Source organism: Ahaetulla prasina, chromosome 2, assembly GCF_028640845.1.
Source record: "Ahaetulla prasina isolate Xishuangbanna chromosome 2, ASM2864084v1, whole genome shotgun sequence".
Classification (NCBI taxonomy): domain Eukaryota; kingdom Metazoa; phylum Chordata; class Lepidosauria; order Squamata; family Colubridae; genus Ahaetulla; species Ahaetulla prasina.
The window spans coordinates 220,207,105-220,228,138 of record NC_080540.1 but is presented as its reverse complement, the minus strand read 5'-3'; the positions used below and the strand labels follow the sequence as shown (position 1 = coordinate 220,228,138).

Here is a 21,034-nt window from a genome sequence, read left to right as displayed (position 1 = left end):
CAACAAATTCTGCTAATGTGACTTCAACTGGAAATACCAATTGTACAATTGCATTCTAAAATTGATTCACATGTTACTCTGATTACTCTTCATTGTGTTTAAGAGTTTTGGATCAGGTACCAGGAACAAATGCTTCTCCTTACTTGCTTAGCATACAGATTATCATTGTGCTCTAACTTTACTCTGTATTACTACTCAGTTGTCACCAATGTTTACAATGGCTAATGCTAAATAAGCTTTGGGCTCCAAGAAAGAATTTATTAGGGGTAACATTGATGCTGATGTAGTGACATTTAATAGAACCTTAAACTTGGAAAGATGATCAACTTCCTGCTCAGTAAAATATCTTTGAAGGCTTACTACTTGCCGTCTGTTTAGAAACTTCCAGTGGAGAAGTTACTACTTTGTCAGGCAATATTTTTACTTATGTAGTCAGGAAGTTCCTCTTCTTGTTTACCCTGAATCTACTTTCTTGCAGTTTCAATCTGTTTGTTCTAGAGCAATAGAAGATAAATCCACATCCTCTCCTATGTGACAATATTTTCAGATATTTGAAAATTGTTTTATCTTCTCGTTCAACTTTTTTGAAAGCTGTGATTCTTTAGCTGTGGATCCCTCATAGGGATTGGTTTCCAGATCTTCACCATCTTGGTGAACAAGCCCTCTGAACTTGCTCTAATACAGCATGGTCATGTTTGAATTGTGATGCCTAGAACCAGTCACAATATTCCAAGTGGAATCTGATTGGCTCAGAGTAAAGCAGATAATTATTTCTTTGATCTGGTTTCTATGCTTTGAAAATGATATAAGGAAAAAAAAGGGTGACATAGGCAGAGGTGGTATTCAGCAGGTTCTGACCAGTTCTGGAAAACCAGTAGTGAAAATTTTGAGTAGTTCGGAGAACCAGTAAATACTACCTCTGACTGGCCCCGCCCCCATCTATTTTCAGCCTCAGTCCCAGCTGATCAGGAGGAAATGGGTTTTTTTCAGTAACCTTCCCCTGGAATGGGGAGGGAATGGAGATTTTACAGTATCCTTCCCCTGCCATGCCCACCAAGCCACGCCCACCAAGCCACACCCACAGAACCAGTTGTAAAAAAATTTGAATTCCACCACTGGATGTAGGGCAATGCTCTCATTTTGTTTGCTCTACCTTTTAACCAAGATTCTTAGTTATCCAGAATTACATTTGCACCAGTATTTGAGTATGAGGCATCTGGATCTGTTCTGATTCATGGGGCACTTTCTGTCATATTATTTTGAACTTCTCACCATAGCAAAAACTTTTAGATTGTCCAGCTTAATTCAACAGAGCTTACTCCAAAGTAAGTATGTGCTAAATGTTTGATTGCATTTGATTTTATTTCCCATAATCACAAATGCAAATTTTGGAAAGATCTGAGTTTAAGGATGACTTCTAACTTTGTTTAGGTGTCTAATCTCTGCAAATAAATATTGTTCACATTTTATTTCATTTTACATTTAAATTGCCCTTATCATGGCTTGCCATAGGAAAATGAAAACAGTTCAGTTCCTTACATAAAGAAAAGTATTTCCTAAGAAACAGATCCGAATAAGAATAAAATGGCATGAGGAGGAATCTGAAGGAGCTAATTTTTAAAATATATTTCTGAAAATAGGGGTGACATGATGACATGTTGAGAGGCTTTACAGTATGCATCAGCCCATTTTTCGGGAGAGCCAGAATCGTCTCATGTTCCTGGCAAGTGCTGTCTGGGAAGGGACTTCTTGCTTTCTCTGTAGGGACTACACACTAGATAAGAAGCTGGGGAAAAAATCAGAGCTTCTCTCTATGACTTAACATAACTCATTCAAAACATTAACACATTCACATCAGCTTTGTGATATGCTGGGCTTTCTCTCTGTTCCCCCACTACCCTTTCTTTTTTTCCCTTACAAAATGCCTTGCAGCAAAGTACATGAGATCACTTAATTCTGAAGTTTGATATAGTGTCTTCTTGTGACATCAAGCCTGGCCTCTGGAACATAATTGCCCAACAGTATTGATTTAATTGCCTAGGTTTATTTGTGGACTCCTAATTATTGACTGGAGGTAAATTTAATGGAGAAACCTTTATGAACACAGGGAAACTGCTGCTGTTGCTGTTGTACATAAATGAACAGCATCACATCCCTTTAGATCATTTTTCAGGCTAATTTTATTCCACTGTGACAGTATGATAACATTTAAAATGTCATAGACATTTTATTTTTATTGCTGACATGCACCGTTTTAGTGCTACATTAGAATTTGGGAGGGAGCAGTTTCATGTGAACACTAGTTGTTCTTTATTGTCATTTAAAGATTCCCCAGGAGGATAATAATAAAGCAGGCCACACCTCTGGTGTAGATTCCATTTCCACTTGAATTTTATACTGAAGTTGATACTGAAGGGGATTGAACTCGCCACCTATTGCAGTCGTTAATAATAATATGTTGGTGAGCAAATATATCTCTGATAACTGCTGAACAGATATACCAATATCGATATATATGTTTGTGTGGTTTTTATCTTGCTGTTCAGGCACACCGAAAAGAGATTTCCAAAACAAGTCGTAAGGATAAATAACAAGGTTCTCAGGAGTATTATCGTAAAGGGAAAAAGGATTTGGAGTGAGGAAGAAAGGAGTAAAAAAAGAGTTTCATCTGATAATTATAGAATAGGTGGTACAGGTACAGACAGGCAGAGAATATGTAAAACATTTTGTCTTGTGAATAGGGTAAAAACAAGGTCCATCAACCATCCAATCTTCCATAAAAGGGATCTGGTAACACCAGAAAGGTAGAATAGTCTGTTGTAGTCTGTTTTGCATAATTTAAAAGTGGGAATTAAAGCAGAGGGTCTCTTAAAAAAACCACCTTCCACTCCGTTTTTTAGAACCCTATCACAATCATAAAAAAGGGACTAGCCTGGTTTCTGCCTTGTTGTGATGTTCTTCCTAGGAAGCAGCGCCTTCCAGACCAAGTGGAAGCGCCCTGAATGTGCTATCCTGCTTTTGTTTGGAACTGAACATTCTGTCTGGATAAGTAAACTCTTCCTCCAGTGATTATTGCATATAATTAGACCAGGGGTGTCAAACTCACATCGTCACAGTGTTGTCACATAATGTATCACAACCTTTTCCCCCTTCGTAAAAATGGGCACGGCTGTGGCCAGCGTGTGACGCATCTGGCCCACAGGCCACGAGTTTGATAGCTGTGAATTAGACTTTTCAATTATGTTATAGAGCAATCATATCATATGTCATCTTAATTGGAGCAGAATGGAATATAGCTAGACCATGGCTGCAGCAACCAAATGGTTGCCATATTTCAAATATGCTCACAGTGACCAAAGAGGATAAAGGCACATAAATAGGAAAAAGAGTAAAGCAATGGCAGCTATAGCCATCAATCTGGGATTGTGTGACAGTACTCATGTACTTTTCAAGAGAAACCAAATTAATGAATATGATGGCCTAACATAAAAGGAAGCAAACAATTCTAAATAAAAGAAACACACAACTATAGAACTGGAAGATCTGTGCTATGACACACAACCTTAGAAATTTATAGGCAATAAAATACATATATACTTATTTTACTAAGCTAGTTATCTGTCCCAACTAAATACATCACCTTGCTTAGTTTTTTATTTATGTACCATACTTTTATAAATAAATTGAGTGAAACTGTATGTTGAGGTTTCACTCATGGTTGAGGTTAGGGGGAAAACCCACTCTATGTTTTTTTTGTAATGTTTCAACCCTATTTTGTATCTAAATTACTAACATTTGTGGGTCTTTCTTGACTATTTTACATTGACCACATAATATCTCCCCAAAATGTTGACCCTATTTAAAAGGCATTGGCTGTGAAATTCTTGTATGTTTAAAATAGTTGCTCAGTTTTGCTGATTACTACAGACTGCAGCTAGACAAGTGCAGACCAGCGATCTTAAGAATTGTCCTTTAGTTTAAACCTGTACTACAGGTGTGTCAAACTTACGGCCTGCGGACCAGATGCATAATGTGCCGGCCATGCCCATCCCTGGTTTAGCAAAGGGGGGAAAGCCCCGATGCGCCACGTGACAATGACATGACGATGTGGGTTTGACACCCTGCTGTACTAGTATTCACTTTCAGCTGCTACCAATACAATTGGAAGATTGCTGCATACTTTTTCAATTGCCTCCTTAGGTCCTGCTCCAATTAGAAACATGGTGGACAGAGACTTTTCACAATTCTCTGGACAGAGCTCATTGTTAGCCCTTGGCTTGATTTTTATTTGCATCTCACTCTAGCTGCCAGGAGAGATTTAATAATCTCCTAGTGGACTTTGCTGCCACTGAAAACATTTGCTAGCAAAACATTAGTAGTTGCCTTTCTGATGTCTGTGTCTTTTCTCAAGAGGTCTTGCTCTTGTGCACTCCAGAGAGGAAAGCTTCCAGCATCCTTACATTAAAGGAAGTTAAAAACCACCATGATAGGTAGATCATGAAGGATCTATTACATAATGCGAGCACCATTAACTTCAAAGCTGTCACAGACTTGAGTAAAACTGTTTTTCATAGCTTTGGGCTTGTAATGTACTGTAATGTAATCTGAGCTCTACATCACCATGGCTGATGAAAAAGGATTATACTTCATGACACAAAAATTTAGCTGAATAAACAGGACGTAAGTGTAAAGCAGAGAGCAATGACAAATTGCTCACCAAGTAAACACACATTAAATCATATGGTCATACCAGAGCATAGGAAAGGAATATTTACTGACTTTCAGATTTTAATTCAAATGGAAGACTCTGAAGACTAAACTTTGATGGACTTAAAGCGACTTGTCATCGGTCAAATTAATCTGTCAAATATCTTGATATCTGGTCAAGCTGCAAGGCAAGGGGTAGCGAAATACAAGAACCAGAGAGGCCTTCCCTTTCTACCCTGTTCCCTCTTCTCTGCATATCAAGAAAGTGTTTGAAAGTGAATGATCTCAGATTTCCAAATACAGAACAACCAGCAGTCATCCTTCTCTGAAGAAAATCTGCACGAGGCATTATCCTCTTCATTGAAAACTTGCCCTTTCTTTTATTCCCTGACTTAAGATCTTATTAAAATAAGACTGAAACTGTGCATTCCTTTCTTCTGCCACTTATTTGGGTATCTTGTTGTATTTTTCTTTCCTAACATGAGAATTTCCTATATTATTTTCTTGAACAGCCTTTAATACGATTTTTAAAATGAATAACCACTTGACCCTCAATAGCTGTCAAACTGTCACTTCATTCAGACAGCTGCCTATAAGCCAACGCTTTGGTTTGGCATCTGTCACTTGATCTTCTGACTCCAGCTTTTCCTTTCCAGCTCCCCCATCAGTTTCCGTTCATGGAGCAAGTCGTTTAATAGTAAGCTTGCAGGCAAACATATTGTTATGGATATTATTTAAAATACATATATCTTGGTCTTAAACATACAGCTGTATAAATAGGTATTTATACCGTTAATTGTTATATCTAAGTGCATTTTCAGAACAAATGCCTTACAGCATTTCACCACACAATTCATTTTTGCTTACCTTCATAGCACTTCAAGTCAAAATATAGCATTTACAAATAATTTGCTGTGGTGGAAACTAGGATTTCATGCGATTATGCCTACTGCTGGAATGTACCTTTCAATATTTTAAGGAACAGATATAAAACATGGTTTGTGCTTGAAAGGAAATAGCTACGTTCTGAGAGTTTTCTCTTAGTTCTGAAAAAAAAAAACCAGGGCAGATTTAAGGGCATTCCTTTGAATCTGGAGTCCCATGTTCGATTTGCTATTTTTAAAAATCTGGGTTTTTGTTTTCCAGAGCAATAATAATATGATAGGGATCATTCTGGTTGAGAAAATAAGGAGAGGGAGCAGCAACAATTGTTAAGAATACACTCAAAGACAGATGATGTTGTTTATGTCCAAATTTTACAAGATGAGGCAGGCCCTGCATCTACATACAGAGGTTACTCTAAATAGCCAGTCCTAAAATTAGAACCAACTGAGATCGCTTTTGCTTTACCATATACCTGATAACTTTTGTTGCTGCTATTGTTATTGTTGTTGTGAGGAAGTTAGGATTTCCTGGATTGGCTTACATATATGTTTTTTTTTTCTGTTATACTTTATTTTGCATGGGGATAGCTATCGCATGAGTTACACAAGTATCTCTACTAGCGGCTGATGAGTTTCAGGTTGTAAAATGTGAATGTGTTGGTTTTTGTTTCTTGAACTTTGACTTGGGGCTGTGCATGGTTTTGTTGATGTTGACCTTTCAGGTTGCGTGCTAAGTGCAAAGAGAATGTTTCTTTAGTGGTTGGTTGACTTTTGCTGTCAGATACATAAATATGAACTGTGCTTGTTAATTGGAAAGAGAAGCTTCAAGAACAGAACTATCGTGCTGTTATTGCTTTTTCCTGGCCTTCCATCTGTACAATCAGGCTGACAAAAATGTTGTCGTCAAATCATTGCTTCTACTGTTTAATATTAGGATTTGAAAGGAGAGGGTGTAGTTAACAAGGGCTATCACCCTGCATTTATTTATGCCTTGAAGGTGAAAAGCAAGAGAACAAAAAAAATGTTCACGTTCCCATGCTTTCATGTTGCAGAATGCAAGTTTGGTTCAACTTGGAACACTCCGGGTGAGTGTTGAAAAGGAGAAACCATCTTTAGTTTGTATGGGTAAATTTTCCTAATTTGATATGCTCGAGATGGATTTCAATTTACCCAATCCTCAAGCCAGTACAACCAAAGATGTGCAGCAGTCACCATGTTCAGAAGGAAGAAGAAAAATGGCAATACATTACTTGACTATTAATTAAAAATGTGACAGACTTCAGTAGAAGATGAAGACTGCAAAGATGTAGAATGTATGTCTATAAAGTGAACTAGATAAGAACAGGTCCCAGAAACTGATAAATGTAAAAGAAGTCTGCAACATTTCAAATGCCTCTTATCCTTGATTGCACTGAATGATTAAGATAGAAACAGCTCTTTAAAAATCATTTTACAGTGACAAAGCAGCCTCACAACGTGATGAACAGCAAGCAAAGTATAGAATGATCACAAGCCCAAGACAGTGGTGGAATAATACATTCATCTAATAGAAAACACTAAAAATAATAGATGTATCAAAAATAAATGGAGACCTACATAGCACAAAACAAGTTTGAGAGACTTCAGAAAACAGAGCCTGAAGGAGGAATAGAGAATGGGAACTGGATGCAGAAGAACATGTACTTTATAACTTCACATTTTAAAACATAAATAAATAGGAGTATTTTTTTTAAAAAAAACACCTGACTTTATGATACTGCTTTGTTTATGTTTGGGTATGAAAACTAAAGACGACAAAAAGATTTTTTTCCCCCTCATGTTGCTGAAGCTAGCTGTGCTTGAATATTATAGAGTTGATCAAATTCAGAAACCATCTCTAAACCCAAGGCTTTTCCCCCAATTTAACAGAAGACACCTACAAATAGAGATTTAAATTCATCAAATTGATTCTGTTAGGACAGAAAACCCAACTTTGCGGCTTCACTAGTACATTTGAAATTTGGCAAGTCATCACAAAAAAACTCCCTGCAAGTAAAAAGAATCACAAAACAGGAGTTAAGTGTTACAATACACAATGGGGAAAAAATCAAATTAATTTTTTTCCAAGCCCAGGCATAACACAGAAATACACATTTCCCTACATATGTAGGTTTTCTTATATGGAATATCAAGAAAACATTTTGATATTACCAAGTATAAATATAGACACACGTGTCTTGTGGCTTCATTGTGATTTTGTCACAATGACATCAAATAATGCAACTGGGAAAATCCAACATGCCTACCATTTGCCCTGGGCAAGCTTACTAGCTTGTTAGCAAAAGGTTGCTGCCAGTGCCATACTGGGATGGTAGTATCAGCCTTCTGTAGTCTCCCGTCTCCTTGCATATCTCAAGTTGCTTGTTTATTCTAAGTTCCAGTTATACAAAACTTGCATCTCTCTCAGTCCAACCAATTTTTTCAACTGATTGATTTTCCATTATTGCTTAATGTGCAAGCTAAGCTGCTTCTTGTTACCTCTGCCACAACATTTGAGATGTCCATATCACAACCTGCAGGAAAAGAAATGTCTTCCCCTCCTTTTGTCTGCTATGGTTACAGTTTTTTATATTCTCACAAACATAGTTTAGGGACCATTTGGGAAATTGCTTGTCCATTTTCTGCCATGTGGTAGAAATTTAGAGGACCTGTTGGAGTGTTCATAGAAGGTTCATTTACTGAAGTGAGCTGAAGACTAGTCAGTTGCCTCATAGTTTTAGTCACTTCCCGTCTGGATTATTGTAATGCTCTCTACATGGGGCTACCCCTGAAGTGCACTCGGAGGCTTCAGTTAGTCCAGAATGCAGCTGCGCGGGTGATTGAGGGAGCCACACGTTGCTCCCGGATAACACCGCTCCTGCGCAGTCTGCACTGGCTACCTGTGGTCTTCCGGGTGCGCTTCAAGGTGTTGGTTACCACCTTTAAAGCACTCCATGGCTTAGGGCCCGGGTACTTACGGGACTGCCTGCTGTTACCCTTTGCCTCCCACCGACCCATACGCTCACACAGAGAGGGTCTTCTCTGGGTGCCGTCCGCCAAGCAATGTCGGCTGGCGGCCCCCAGGGGAAGGGCCTTCTCTGTAGGAGCGCCTACCCTCTGGAACGAACTTCCCCCTGGTTTGCGTCAACTACCTGACCTTCGGACCTTTCGCCGTGAACTGAAAACGTATTTGTTCATCCAAGCAGGACTGGCTTAATTCTTAATTTTTAACTTTAATTTTTAAATTTTGAAATCTGAATTTTAATAATTTTAAATTGGGGTACTGTGTTTTATTGGGGTCAATTGGACAGTTTTACATTTAAATTTTTAAACTTTTTGGCCGTTATATAATATGTTATTTTAATCTGTTGTTTTAATATTGTAGATTGTATATTTTAATTTGGCTGTACACCGCCCTGAGTCCTTCGGGAGAAGGGCGGTGTAAAAGTCTAAATAATAAATAAATAAATAAATAAATAATAGTTAAATCTTCATTTCTGTCACAACCACTTTGTGAATCATATTTGTCTCTAACTTGAACGTGAATTTCAAATAAAATAAAGCCAGGGTGGACATATGACGGCTTGAGGGGGGGTACACATACCTCCCTCTCTTACAATATTTCCATCTCTGCTTTGGGTGGGATCTTGTCATATGTCTTCTTCTATTTTCGTCACTACTCAAAAAGAGAAGGGGGGAAAGAGTTTTGATTAGAATACTCTAATTGTGTCTTGATCTCGGAAGTTATTTTCTGCCTTGAGTCACAAGTTTCACTGGATGCCTCTGAAAGCCTTTGCCCCCAGCGCTTGGAACTGTATTGATAGCTCTGTCTCTGCCCCTCCTGAGAGCAGTCAGCCTGTAGTGCTGCGTCTACTTATAAGTGCCCTAGAGATGACTGTAACTTCATATTGATCAGCTGATTGAAGATAAATGACAGAGCTGCTGGTCTTGCAGATTACATCATTAACATGGTCAGTAAACCATGAATTGTTCAATAAGGCGTTTATCTTTTTTTCATTTTATTCTGCTCTTTTATCATTTTTATGATAAGGAACAGTTACACACACTAATCAGAAGGATCCATTTTAGGGAAACGCAGTTCCCGGGCAGGAGTACCATCGTCAGGACTAAGTGAAATCTAATGGCTTCAGGATACTTAGTAAATGTTTTTTAGCTGAATATATATATGTATGTATATATAGGCTTCACTGATCATTTTTCTTATTCTATTTCCCCTTCCAGTTTCCTTTTGCTTCATATTTAATGGATGCAGTGCTGGAAAAACTAAATGAACAAAAGAAGCTGGCAGAAGAATACAGTTCTCTGATGAAACGAGCAGCCTAGGAGGAGCTCATAAACTGACTTTTAAAAAGGAAGAGGGTTTTCTTTTGCCCTGGATCCTGTTCCTGGGATTAGTGCACAAAACTGATGACCTGTCATATTCAATAGCATCTGGATTTGCTTCATTTATGTAAATTAATACAAATAATCAAAATAGATTCACAAATCTATTTTGTGTGATAGATACAGAACAAAATAAACTGGCAATCCAACAAAATACGAAACTACCTTAGTGTGATTTCTTTTTACTGTTCTTTGTGTATTGTATACACTTTCATAAAGTAGGTTTGCAATTTTCAGTATAAATGTTCTGAAGTCCTGAATTTTAATTTGGTATCATTTTTCAAATCCTGATCATCAGTAAAGTTACCATTAATTTACTTTTTATTCAAAACTTATTTTTACTAAAAAGAAATACTGATATTAATGATAGTTGGATAGAATATTAAGATCTATTCAACCACAAAATAATGAAATATTTAACTGTATCTTAGAAATATCTTCTCCAAATAACTTATTTTGAGGTCATCTTTATGTATATCTATAAAATAATAGTATATTGTGTTAGGAATAAATTAAAGGGAATCCTTGATTTACAATTGAGCCTAAAATTTCCATTGCTAAACAAGGCAGTTGTTCAGTGAGTTTTGCCACATCTTATGACCTTGTTTGCCACAGTTGTTGAATGAATCACTATAGTTGTTAAGTGGATCATGCAGTTGTTAAGCGAATCTGGATTCTCCCCATTGACTTGCTTGTTGAAAGCTGGTTGAGAAGGTTATAAATGGTAATCACATGACTCTGAGATAGTGCAAATATCAAATACATGCCAGTTTGCAAGAGCCTGAATTTTGATTACATGACCACAGGGATTCTGCAATGGTCATAAGTGTGAAAAATGGGGCTTCCGGTTGACGTGAGATCGGACACGAGGAGCAGGTCTCCGCACTCCCATGCCGAATTCTCCCTGCTGGTGGCCTCTGAAAGAAGCCAAAGCCTCCATGTAGAGGTGGTGAAGCAAAGAGGGATGGCCTGTGAGGTCAAGGAGAGTCACAACTTTCCTGTCTGACCCGGGGTTCTTTTTCCCTATCCATCATGATGAGGAGAAGAGGCAGCCTAAAGATGACTGCCACCAAGCTGGGACAGCTGAGGAACAATTAAGACTGGTGCTGGAGCGAAGTAGGTGAACAGTGACTGTAATTGGGGGAGAAGTTTCCTTTTTACTGAAAACCTAATCCCCAAGGAATAATCTAGAACTATTGGCTCAGAATTATTTGTTAAAGTGGCGATTAAGCATTCTGAGAAAAATACCAGACTGGAAGGAAAAGCTTTAAAGAGAGAAAAACAATAAGCTTCTAAAAATATAGAAAATTGGACTGGGAAGACGTGGTAATCGGAAGGCATATTAAAATGCTGGAATTATTTTCTTTAAAAACTTATCCTGCTTCTATAAGTTATTACAATTAAAATTACAATTAAAATAATTAAAATCAGACTGACCGGTGGCAACACTGAAATTTAAGTTGAGCGCGCCACCTGCTGACAAAAGAAAAATATACAAGCCTGGGAATACTTATTTGAAGGATTGTGAAAATACTGTGAACTTATATTTTTTTATATTTATTATATTATATTATATATTTAATATAATAAAATACCCATGACTATTGGAAACTTAAATAGGAGAACAAGGAAGATATTTAATTAAAATGACCTCTGAATGTTATGCTAGAAGATTGAACCTATAAAGGAGACTCAAAGAGGCTTTGTATAACTCCCGGGACTATTTAAATGGAACTGATAGATTACCTATGGGATACAAAGAACTGTGATTAGTGTACATCTTGAAGGGCAACTTTAGGTCTGAATAAATGGTTCTTGGACTACTGGACAAAAGTGGGAATTCTTAAAACAAAATAAGATGCCCCATAAGGAGGAAATGAGTAGAACTTTGAATGAGATGATGTTGATTTTTCAAAATACAAAGAACATTATGGAGAAAAGATTTAAAGAGATTATGGAAAAAATGTAAGATATGATACGAGCAACAATGAATAAAGATCAAGATGCCAAGAAAAGGGAGGAGCTAGCAGAAGGAATGGAGGAAAAGATAGAACTGAGAACCATCGAACAAAAGAAGACAAGGAGGAGACAATAATAAAAATAACAATGACTGATGAATTAAACTGGGGGAAAATATTTTAAGAGAGTTAAAGGGAGAATTGGAGATACAGGAAGATACTTTTGAAAGGGAGATACAAGTCCAGGCAGATATTTTGAAAACTAGGCTGTGGAAGAGGGTAGAGATGGGAGAAACAACTAGATTGAATAGCCAGAATGTAGATGCAGATAGAGATAAGGACCCAAGAGAGGAATATGGGAAGCAAATTTAAAAAAGAATTTTTTAAAGAATCAAAGTACTGAAGCGGGCAAGACACAATGGATAGAAAGGAAAGGGGGTTTTTTTGGTTTGGTTTTGTTTTGTTTCTTCTTTTTCTTTCCCTTCTTTTTTAGAATGGTGGAATAATTAGAAATTAGGTAGAAATAAGAGCATGGGGGAATGTTCATATACATATACCTTTATATAATTAAACAAAAGCAATAATAAAGTGGAAAAACTAGAGATTGAATGATGGTATTATTAAGTAAGTTTAAATAATATTTCGATTGACAATAGAATAATATATTGAAACATTGAGCAATTAAATAATGAAAGACCATACCTTAATATAAATGTGTATTACTATCAGAATTATATAGATTTGATGATTGTAAAGAATATTAGAATTTTTTTATCTGTATTAAAATGTGCAACACCCAGTGGTCGCACTGTTCACACATTGATACATATATGTAAAATAAAATTAAAAATTTGAAACAAAAAAGTGTGGAAAATGGCCATAAGTCACTTCTTTCAGTTACTAAATCTTTGGTTACTAAATGAATGGTTGAGGACCACCTTTATTATTTTCTGTTTCTTTTGTTCATTTTCCTTCTCTAACTTTATATTACAAAAAGAAATCAAAGATGAACAATAAAAATTTGCCTAGCGTAGGAATGAAAAGATTTCAGGATTAAGAAAAGTAGATATTGCCAAAATCTGAAGGTGGACGTTGCTGATTCAACTGAAACCAGTTTGAGAGATTCTCTTCTCCCTAATAAATGTGTCCAGCTGACACACTTCAACATTTGCACAGGTGCACATATACACACACATTGCCAGAACTACATTTCCATAAAAGGTTATGGGGTGATAATATTAATTGACAATTACTTATTCAAATTAATTAATGATTTATAAAAATAATTGATCCCTGTATACTGAATATTCTTACTCACACTCAGAAATTATTCTCACTCTTAGAAACCTATAAGTACACAACCTTTCTCTCTCTCCTCTTCCAGCAGAACACATGTTGGAGATAGGGTGAGGTTGCACTGGGAAGGGAAGTAGAGAAATGCAAAGAACAAAACTTGAAGTGTGTCAAATGTAGGAAAAAAGAAAAAAAGAGAGAATGCTATTTAGACATTACAAATCTGTGTACTTTAAAATAGAAAAATTGGACAAAAAACTGTACCATTATGACTTTTAGTGGAATTGTCTTCAATCCACTATTTCTTCTTCTGGAAGCCACCATAAAATTCCAAAGAGTTCTGACCCTGAACACTATAATGTCCACCAACTGTCAATCCTGTAAGGACCCCATAAAATCCCATATAATGAACACCTTTCTCAATGTAAGTCAGGAACCATTGAAACAATAGCTCACACCTTTCAATACTGTTAATACTATTTGTGACTTGGAAACTTATGCTTGAAACACATAAATGGCATTAAGACCTTGCCTTACTCATCATTGTGGTCTTTGTCTAAGATCTATTGTACCTCAATAGTTACAAGCAAGTTTATCCAGAAAAACACCAGCAAATTATCTGGCATGCTTATGGGCAAAATATCTCTCAGTCTATCACTGTATAGGCTCAAAAAAATATTAGTGGCTGGTCGTCCTAAATCCTTTGTGATTGTTTCATCTCCCTTAGATCCCTGCTGAACCATGGAGATGCTTAGGATGAATGATTGGGAGAGGTCTCACAACAGCAATTTTGTTCAGCACTCTGGTTATCTTCTTAGTCCAGAAATCAACTGTCCTCTAGAATTCATCCAGATATACTAGGCATTTGGGTGGAGCAATCTCAAGTGGTTGACTTCCTATGCAAAGATCTCCTACATGTGTGATGTGCAGTTCGATAAAGAATATTGACTTTAGTAAAGATAATTATTAATGTGTTCCATATCCAATTAATATCTCATCTGCTCCAAAGTAAAATACAGATCCAAAGTGTGCCTAGTCATGTATGTTGGAGCTGTGATTAGTTACAACAAACTATGGTCACCCTGGAAGACCTAAATTTACAAGCTACCCCATGTTCCACTTCCATGGAACTCGAAGACACCCAAACTAGAAATTTCAGATATCCCAACATCATCTCCAGAATGATTATCAGGGAGCTGATGAAAGACTAGCTAGTTAAATGGATAGTATGCTTCCATCTTGTCTCTACAACTCAAGTCAACACAAAGAAACTTGTAACCAATCATTACTAGGGCACTGCCTTGGAATTTGATGGAGTAATTACCAGAATTATCCACCTCCCTGATCTTGGTGTCATGGTTGATACAGAACCTAACATTTAGGAGGGCAGATCTCCCACAGGTCTACATCTGCCATTGTCCAACCAGTTCTTACTAGCACACTTGATCGTCAGCAAATACAAATAGTCCTTGACTAACAGCAACCATTCAAGGTTACAATGGCACGGAACGAGTGGTGGTTACAACTGATCCTCAAAGTTGCAGCTCCATCATCACATGATCACAATCTGGGTGTTTGGCAACTTGCTAACGCAACAGTGGCAGTGTTCCATGGTTGTGTGATCATGATTTGTGATCATGCTGGCTTCCCACATAGTCACAACAGATAGGAGCCCCATGACTGCTGTTTTTTTTTAAAAAAACTGGTTTTGGCTAACACCAAGAAATCCCAGGGCTGTAGGCAACACAGGGAAGTCAAAAACCATGTTAGAGATAAGCATACTTAGTTTCTCTATAAGAAAAGGGCATAGCTGTGTCTTGAGAAACAGCAGGAATCCAATTTAACTCCAGGAATTCTTTATCTAGTCCACTACATCTAGAGAACTCTAGATTAGCTTGGATCGGTGGTGGGTTTCAAATTTTTTTTACTACCGGATCTGTGGGTGTGGCTTGGTGGGTGTGGCTTGGCTTGGTGGGCGTGGCTTAGGCATGGCAGGGGAAGGTTACTGTAAAATCTCCATTTCCTCCTGATCAGCTGGTGCCTCAGGAGGCAGAGAATAGATGGGGGCGGGGCCAGTCAGAGGTGGTATTTACTGTTTTTCTGAACTACCCAAAATTTCCGCTGCCAGTTCTCCAGAACTGATCAGAACCTGCTGAAAACCACCTCTAGCCTGGATTAAAATTTCTCTAATAATCTGATGCTCTACTTTGCTTTTCTTGCCATAAAAATAATCTTGCCTAGATAATTTGTCTGGATATCTACACAGCTTTCAGATTCTTGCTTGATTAATACATACTTCCAGGCCAATCATAATGTGTACTGAAATAGCTGATTCAGTTTCTTGGTAGAATCTTTAAAAGTTTCTTTAGTTATTTTTTAATGTAATATTTCTGAGTTACAACAAAGTTATCTGAGCCAATTTCTGAAACTTATTTTTTGGGGAAAATACAGATATATTTTAAGTGCTGAACATATCTAGATTTTTTTTCAATCTAGATTTTTGAGTTATATCAGACTACAATTTGTGTTATCTTTAGACAGAACCCTGCTAGGGTGCAGCTGAATACTGATTTTCTATTTAGTTTACATGTTCTGCTTTTTCCAAACTTTAAACAGGATACCAGTGATATCATTCAACTTTAAAAAGCTTCCAACCTTCTTCAAAGATCGTCAAGAGTGAAGATTCCACAACTTTTTTTTTTTTCTTTACATTTATACCCCGCCCTTCTCCGAAGACTCAGGGCGGCTTACAATGTATAGGGCAATAGTCTCATTCTATTTGTATATATTTACAAAGTCAACTTATTGCCCCCCCAACAATCTGGGTCCTCATTTTACCTACCTTATAAAGGATGGAAGGCTGAGTCAACCTTGGGCCGGGCTCGAACCTGCAGTAATTGCAGGCTTTGTGTTCTTAATAACAGGCCTTACCAGGCAGAGCTAAACCGGCCCTTTTAAAAAGGTATAAACTGTTTTTACACCAATTCTGGCGTATCTGATCAGACCAATTATCCAACCAAACTGCATGTCCTTGGATACTTATCTCTCTAGAGTTTTATGTGCAGCGTTAGCCTGGTGAAATTTAAAAAAGATGCAAGCCAAAGAAAGAAGTAATGAGGATCCATTTTACATCAGATTTGTTTATATAAAAAACAAATTAAAGCCTTCTGTTAATAGGTACCTGCATCGCCAATTGATTTAACAACATAATACATTTCTAAATTATTATAGCTAATTTATGTCTGGTTATGGACACAGTTTTTAAAAATGAAATAAGGAATAGTATATCAATTTTCTGATAAATAAAATTAACTACTTTGTAAATTTTGTTTTCTGTTTGTTTTTATTTCTGTTGGATATTAGCCCCGTATCTAATAATATTATTCCTTGTACTTGTTTAGTGACCACAGCTGGGACAAGCACACTTTGATCATTAAGTGACGAGGTTGTTAAGTGAAATCATAAGTGTGCTCAAAATCTTACTTCGCCTTTCTTTTTTTTTTACAGACCTGCATAAATGGTTGTAAAGTTACTTTTTCATCACCATTATAACAGATGCTAAACCAAGCAGTCGGTAAACAAAGAAAACCTGTAATCCTTTGTCTTATATTTTAATATTAGTCCTACAGTTTATGTTCTGCAACTTACAAAATATGTTCATTTAAAGAGATCTTTAATTCGTTGATACTCTCAGTATCAAGGTTCTGCAAACATTTTGCAAAGACAATCTAAGAAATACTGTATATGGCAGCTAAAACCTAAGTAGGCCGTGAGTAGGAGGTGTTTATTTTCTCGGACACCTCTTTCTTTCTTTCTTTCTTTCTTTCTTTCTTTCTTTCTTTCTTTCTTTCTTTCTTTCTTTCTTTCTGACATTCTCTTCCAAAACACAGATGAAGAGCACTTCATGAGAAAACTGATCTTTTTACACAGGAAGTTTGAAATTAGCCCAATAACCATATAGGCCTTAAGGGCCAATGTTGTTAGCTCTCTGGCTTAGAATCTTCCTTTGGCCAGATCATATAATATCAATCCTACAAAGTAGATCAGATTCAAAAACCAAAGCTATGTACACCAGGACTACTTTTATTGCAATTGGTATTGTAGGAAGTTAGCACCACCACCCCTAGGAAAATGAGATAGTTTAGGAAATATTGAAAGGGCAGAATATTTCCCCTAAAACGGAGGCAGAAACTCAGTCCCCACCTGCCTTTGTCAATGGGCCATTAAGGCCTGGGGCAGTCTATTCTATATAACAAAGATCTAGTTCCTTCAGGCAGAGCCATAATAGGAATTGCTCAAAGCCCTTTCATTACATCACCCAGCAAGAGACAACCAAGATTGGGATTCAAAAGACTACCTACAAAGTTACCCCTGCATGGCCCCATGGGAATCTGACAACCAATCAGAACACAAGCTCAAATTCAAAGCCCAACAGAGGGTGTAAATCTCTCTCTCTCACACACCCATGTGCTTTTTTGCCCAGGTCCTCAAAACCATGTGGTCCTGCCCATCATTAAACCATCTTTCCAAGCAGTCTCCATGTTTCTAGTATCTTTCTCCCCACTTGGAACTGAACCCAGATGGATATTTCTTCCAACAGTATAATAAGAGTATCATGCATTTCTGAGTGTGCTGCCCCCTCCCTCACTTTATTTTCATGAGAACTAGAAGAGGGCCAGTCTGTCAAGTTTTCTCAAGTTACTTTCTTAACCTGGGTTCATGCCCCTTTTATCTGACCATTGCCTTGGTAGAAGCTCTTCTTCTTGTTTTTCAAAGCCATTTCCTCTTTCTTCTACATATAATAACACAAACTTCACTATCCTCAAAACGACCAAGAATAATTCTGCTAACCTTGAAAACCAGAAAAACTTCCTTTGCAGCTATCTGCTTTAATGCTTAATGTCATTTTGATTCTGAATGACATTCTCCACTGGACTGAAGAAATAGCCATGTTTCCTTCAGAAAAACCAATCCAGATGATGAGATAGAATTAAGGTAGAGGGCTTGGTGATTTTGAGATGTTGTTGAACCAACTTTTGGCGATCCTAACCAGTATGGCCAATGATAACAGATATACGGGATGAGGATGTGGAGGCCTATAGATGTTGTTCTCCGTCGGCAGCCTGTGGACCTGGCAACCGAGTCAGACAGCAATGAGGCTGAGGTGGGGCCAGGACCATCGGGAAATGTGCAGACTCCAGAGCCTCCAGAGCAGTGGTGGGATTCAGCCAGTTCACACCACTTCGGGAGAACCGGTTGTTAACTTTCTGAGCAGTTTGGTGAACTGATTATTGGAAGAAATCATTAGGGCAGAGAACTGGTTGTTAAATTATTTGAATCCCACCACTGCTCCAGAGTGAGATAGCAGTGAGGCAGAGGAACAAGAGGAGCCTGTTCCTAATGCACGTATGAGAAGAGCTGCCAGAAGGCAAGAGCACCTCAAGCAAAGAGGACAACTCGGGAGTACGGCCAACAGACCCTCTAATAAGGCTTAAAACAGACCAGCAACGGCATTTGGGCTTTGCCGGAAAACAACATTGGTAGCTTCGTCTTCTTGCATTTATTTTTGTATCTGTGACTTCTGAATGTTTGCCAAGAAAGGCCTTTGGCAGTTTGCCTAATTGGACCAAGGTTTGCAATAGGACTGAGGAATTTGTGTTGGGAGGAATTTGCTTTAATTCAGTTGACCTACGCTGGGAATGAAGTAATTCTCAGCTGTTCAAATAAAGTTTGTTTGTTTTATCACTGACTGAGTTTCCTACTACCTACTTGGGCCTAGGTCACAACAATAGACGAGAACCATACTGCTTGCAACATCCTTGGCGACGGTGGTGGCAGAAAGTAAAAAAAAATCAGGATGACAGTACAATTGAACCGATATCTTTTTGTGCGCCTATGTGACCACACTGGATGTAGAGAAGGCTTCGATGGTGCTTTCACACAGCCATCTTGTCTGCCCCACAGCTTCCATTTATAGAAGTTGCAGAATGCTGCATTTAGACATATGACATTGTTATCACTTTTCTGTACAAGAAGAACAAAAGAGGAAGGACAGGCTGAATTTAGATCCCTATTCTCTCCATTTCATGACTAACAAAACGGGGTCAAAAACCATCACTTCCCTAAATAGGTTCTTCAAGATGTAGAAGGTAGATATCGCTCTTGTATTTCTAGCCATCTGTGTAGAAATGCATAGCTCTCTCTCTCTCTCTCTCTCTCTCTCTCTCTCTCTCTCTCTCTCTCTGTGTGTGTGTGTGTGTGTGTGTGTGTTAGCTTTGACATCCCATAGCTCAGAGGAACTGATTAGCCCACAGTCACCCATTTGGTTTTCATGCCATGCAGGACTAGAATTTAGGTTTCCTAATTCCTAGAATAGAATAGAATAGAATAAAATAGAATAGAATAGAATTTTTTATTGGCCATGTGTGATTGGACACACAAGGAATTTCTCTTGGTGAATATGCTCTTAGTGTACATAAAAGAAAAGATACCTTCATCAAGGTACAACATTTACAACACAAATGATGGTCAATATATCAATATAAATCATAAGGATTACCAGCAACAAAGTTACAGTCATACAGTCATAAGTGGAAAGAGATTGGTGATGGGAACTGTGAGAAGATTCCTAGCCCAGCACCCTAATCACAATCCACACATCTTAAAGTTGCCAAGATTGGGAAACCCTACCTTAGTCCAAACTGGCTCTGAATATTGCTATAGCTATGCAAACATAACTCCATCTGAATCAGGAAGCATGTCTTTTCCTGCTTGTTCTTTATTTCTGATAATTAAAACTATAAATAAATTTACTAGAAGTTGGGGCAGATTTCGAATAGTCTGTGGAGTTGTACTATCTGTTTTTGAGTGTTTTCTCATTGTAGCAGTAGCCATCTCCCTAAGCAAGGCCAAGGAGTTGGACTATAAAAGGAAACGTTCAAATATATGGACAATTAAAAGCATTCACCCATGCTGTCTATATTCTCCCATTAGATGAGCTTCATGTGCCACCTAGTGGTAGGAAAGCTGCAATTACATGTAAAAAATAAAAGATGTAGGGTACATTCAGCGCCATCACATTCAGACAGTTGCTGAATGAATACAGGTATCCTCGATGTACGACCACAATTGGGTCCAAGCTTTCTGTGGTTAAGCAAAAAAATTGTTAAGTGAGTTTTTGCCCCATTTCATGACCTCTCTTGCCACAGTTGTTAAGTGAAGCACTGGAATTGTTAAGTTTAGTAACATGGTTGTTAAGTGAATCTGGTTTCCCCATTGACTTTGCTTGTCAGAAGGTCACAAAAGGTGACCGCGTGACCCTGGGACACTGCAACCACCATAAATATCAATAAGTTGTCAAATGTCTGAATTTTGATCATGTGACTGGGGATGTTGATCATGTGACCATGGGAATGCTGCAATGGTCATCAATGTGAAAAACTGTCATGTCACTTTTTCAGTACCATTGTAACTTTGAACAGCCACTAAATGAACTGTTGTATGTCGAGGACTACCTGTGGTTGTAAATCAAATATTATCTGTACTATAGTAGTTTGTTTGTTTGTTTGTTTGTTTAGAAAATGTATATTACCACCTACTTGCACATGGCGACTCAGAGCGGTTTACATAGATATAAAAATCATATAAAAGAAATAAAAAGAATAAAAAGAAGAATAAAATAATAAATTAGTAAAATAATATCCCCCACCCACCCAGGCAACAACACACATTCATACAAATCATTTAATGGGCTTCATCCCAGTCTGGGGT

General features: G+C 37.6%; 1 protein-coding gene across 1 annotated transcript in view; it reads left to right on the top strand.

Moving 5' to 3' along the window:
* CNTLN (centlein) overlaps nt 1-10,266 on the top strand; it is a 236,370-nt gene extending 226,104 nt beyond the window's left edge. Inside the window, exon 27 of the mRNA XM_058168055.1 lies at nt 9,852-10,266. Coding sequence (XP_058024038.1) covers nt 9,852-9,953 — 102 coding nt within the window. The 3' untranslated portion in view covers nt 9,954-10,266. The remainder of the gene's footprint in view (nt 1-9,851) is intronic.
* The last annotated feature ends 10,768 nt before the right edge of the window (nt 10,267-21,034 follow it).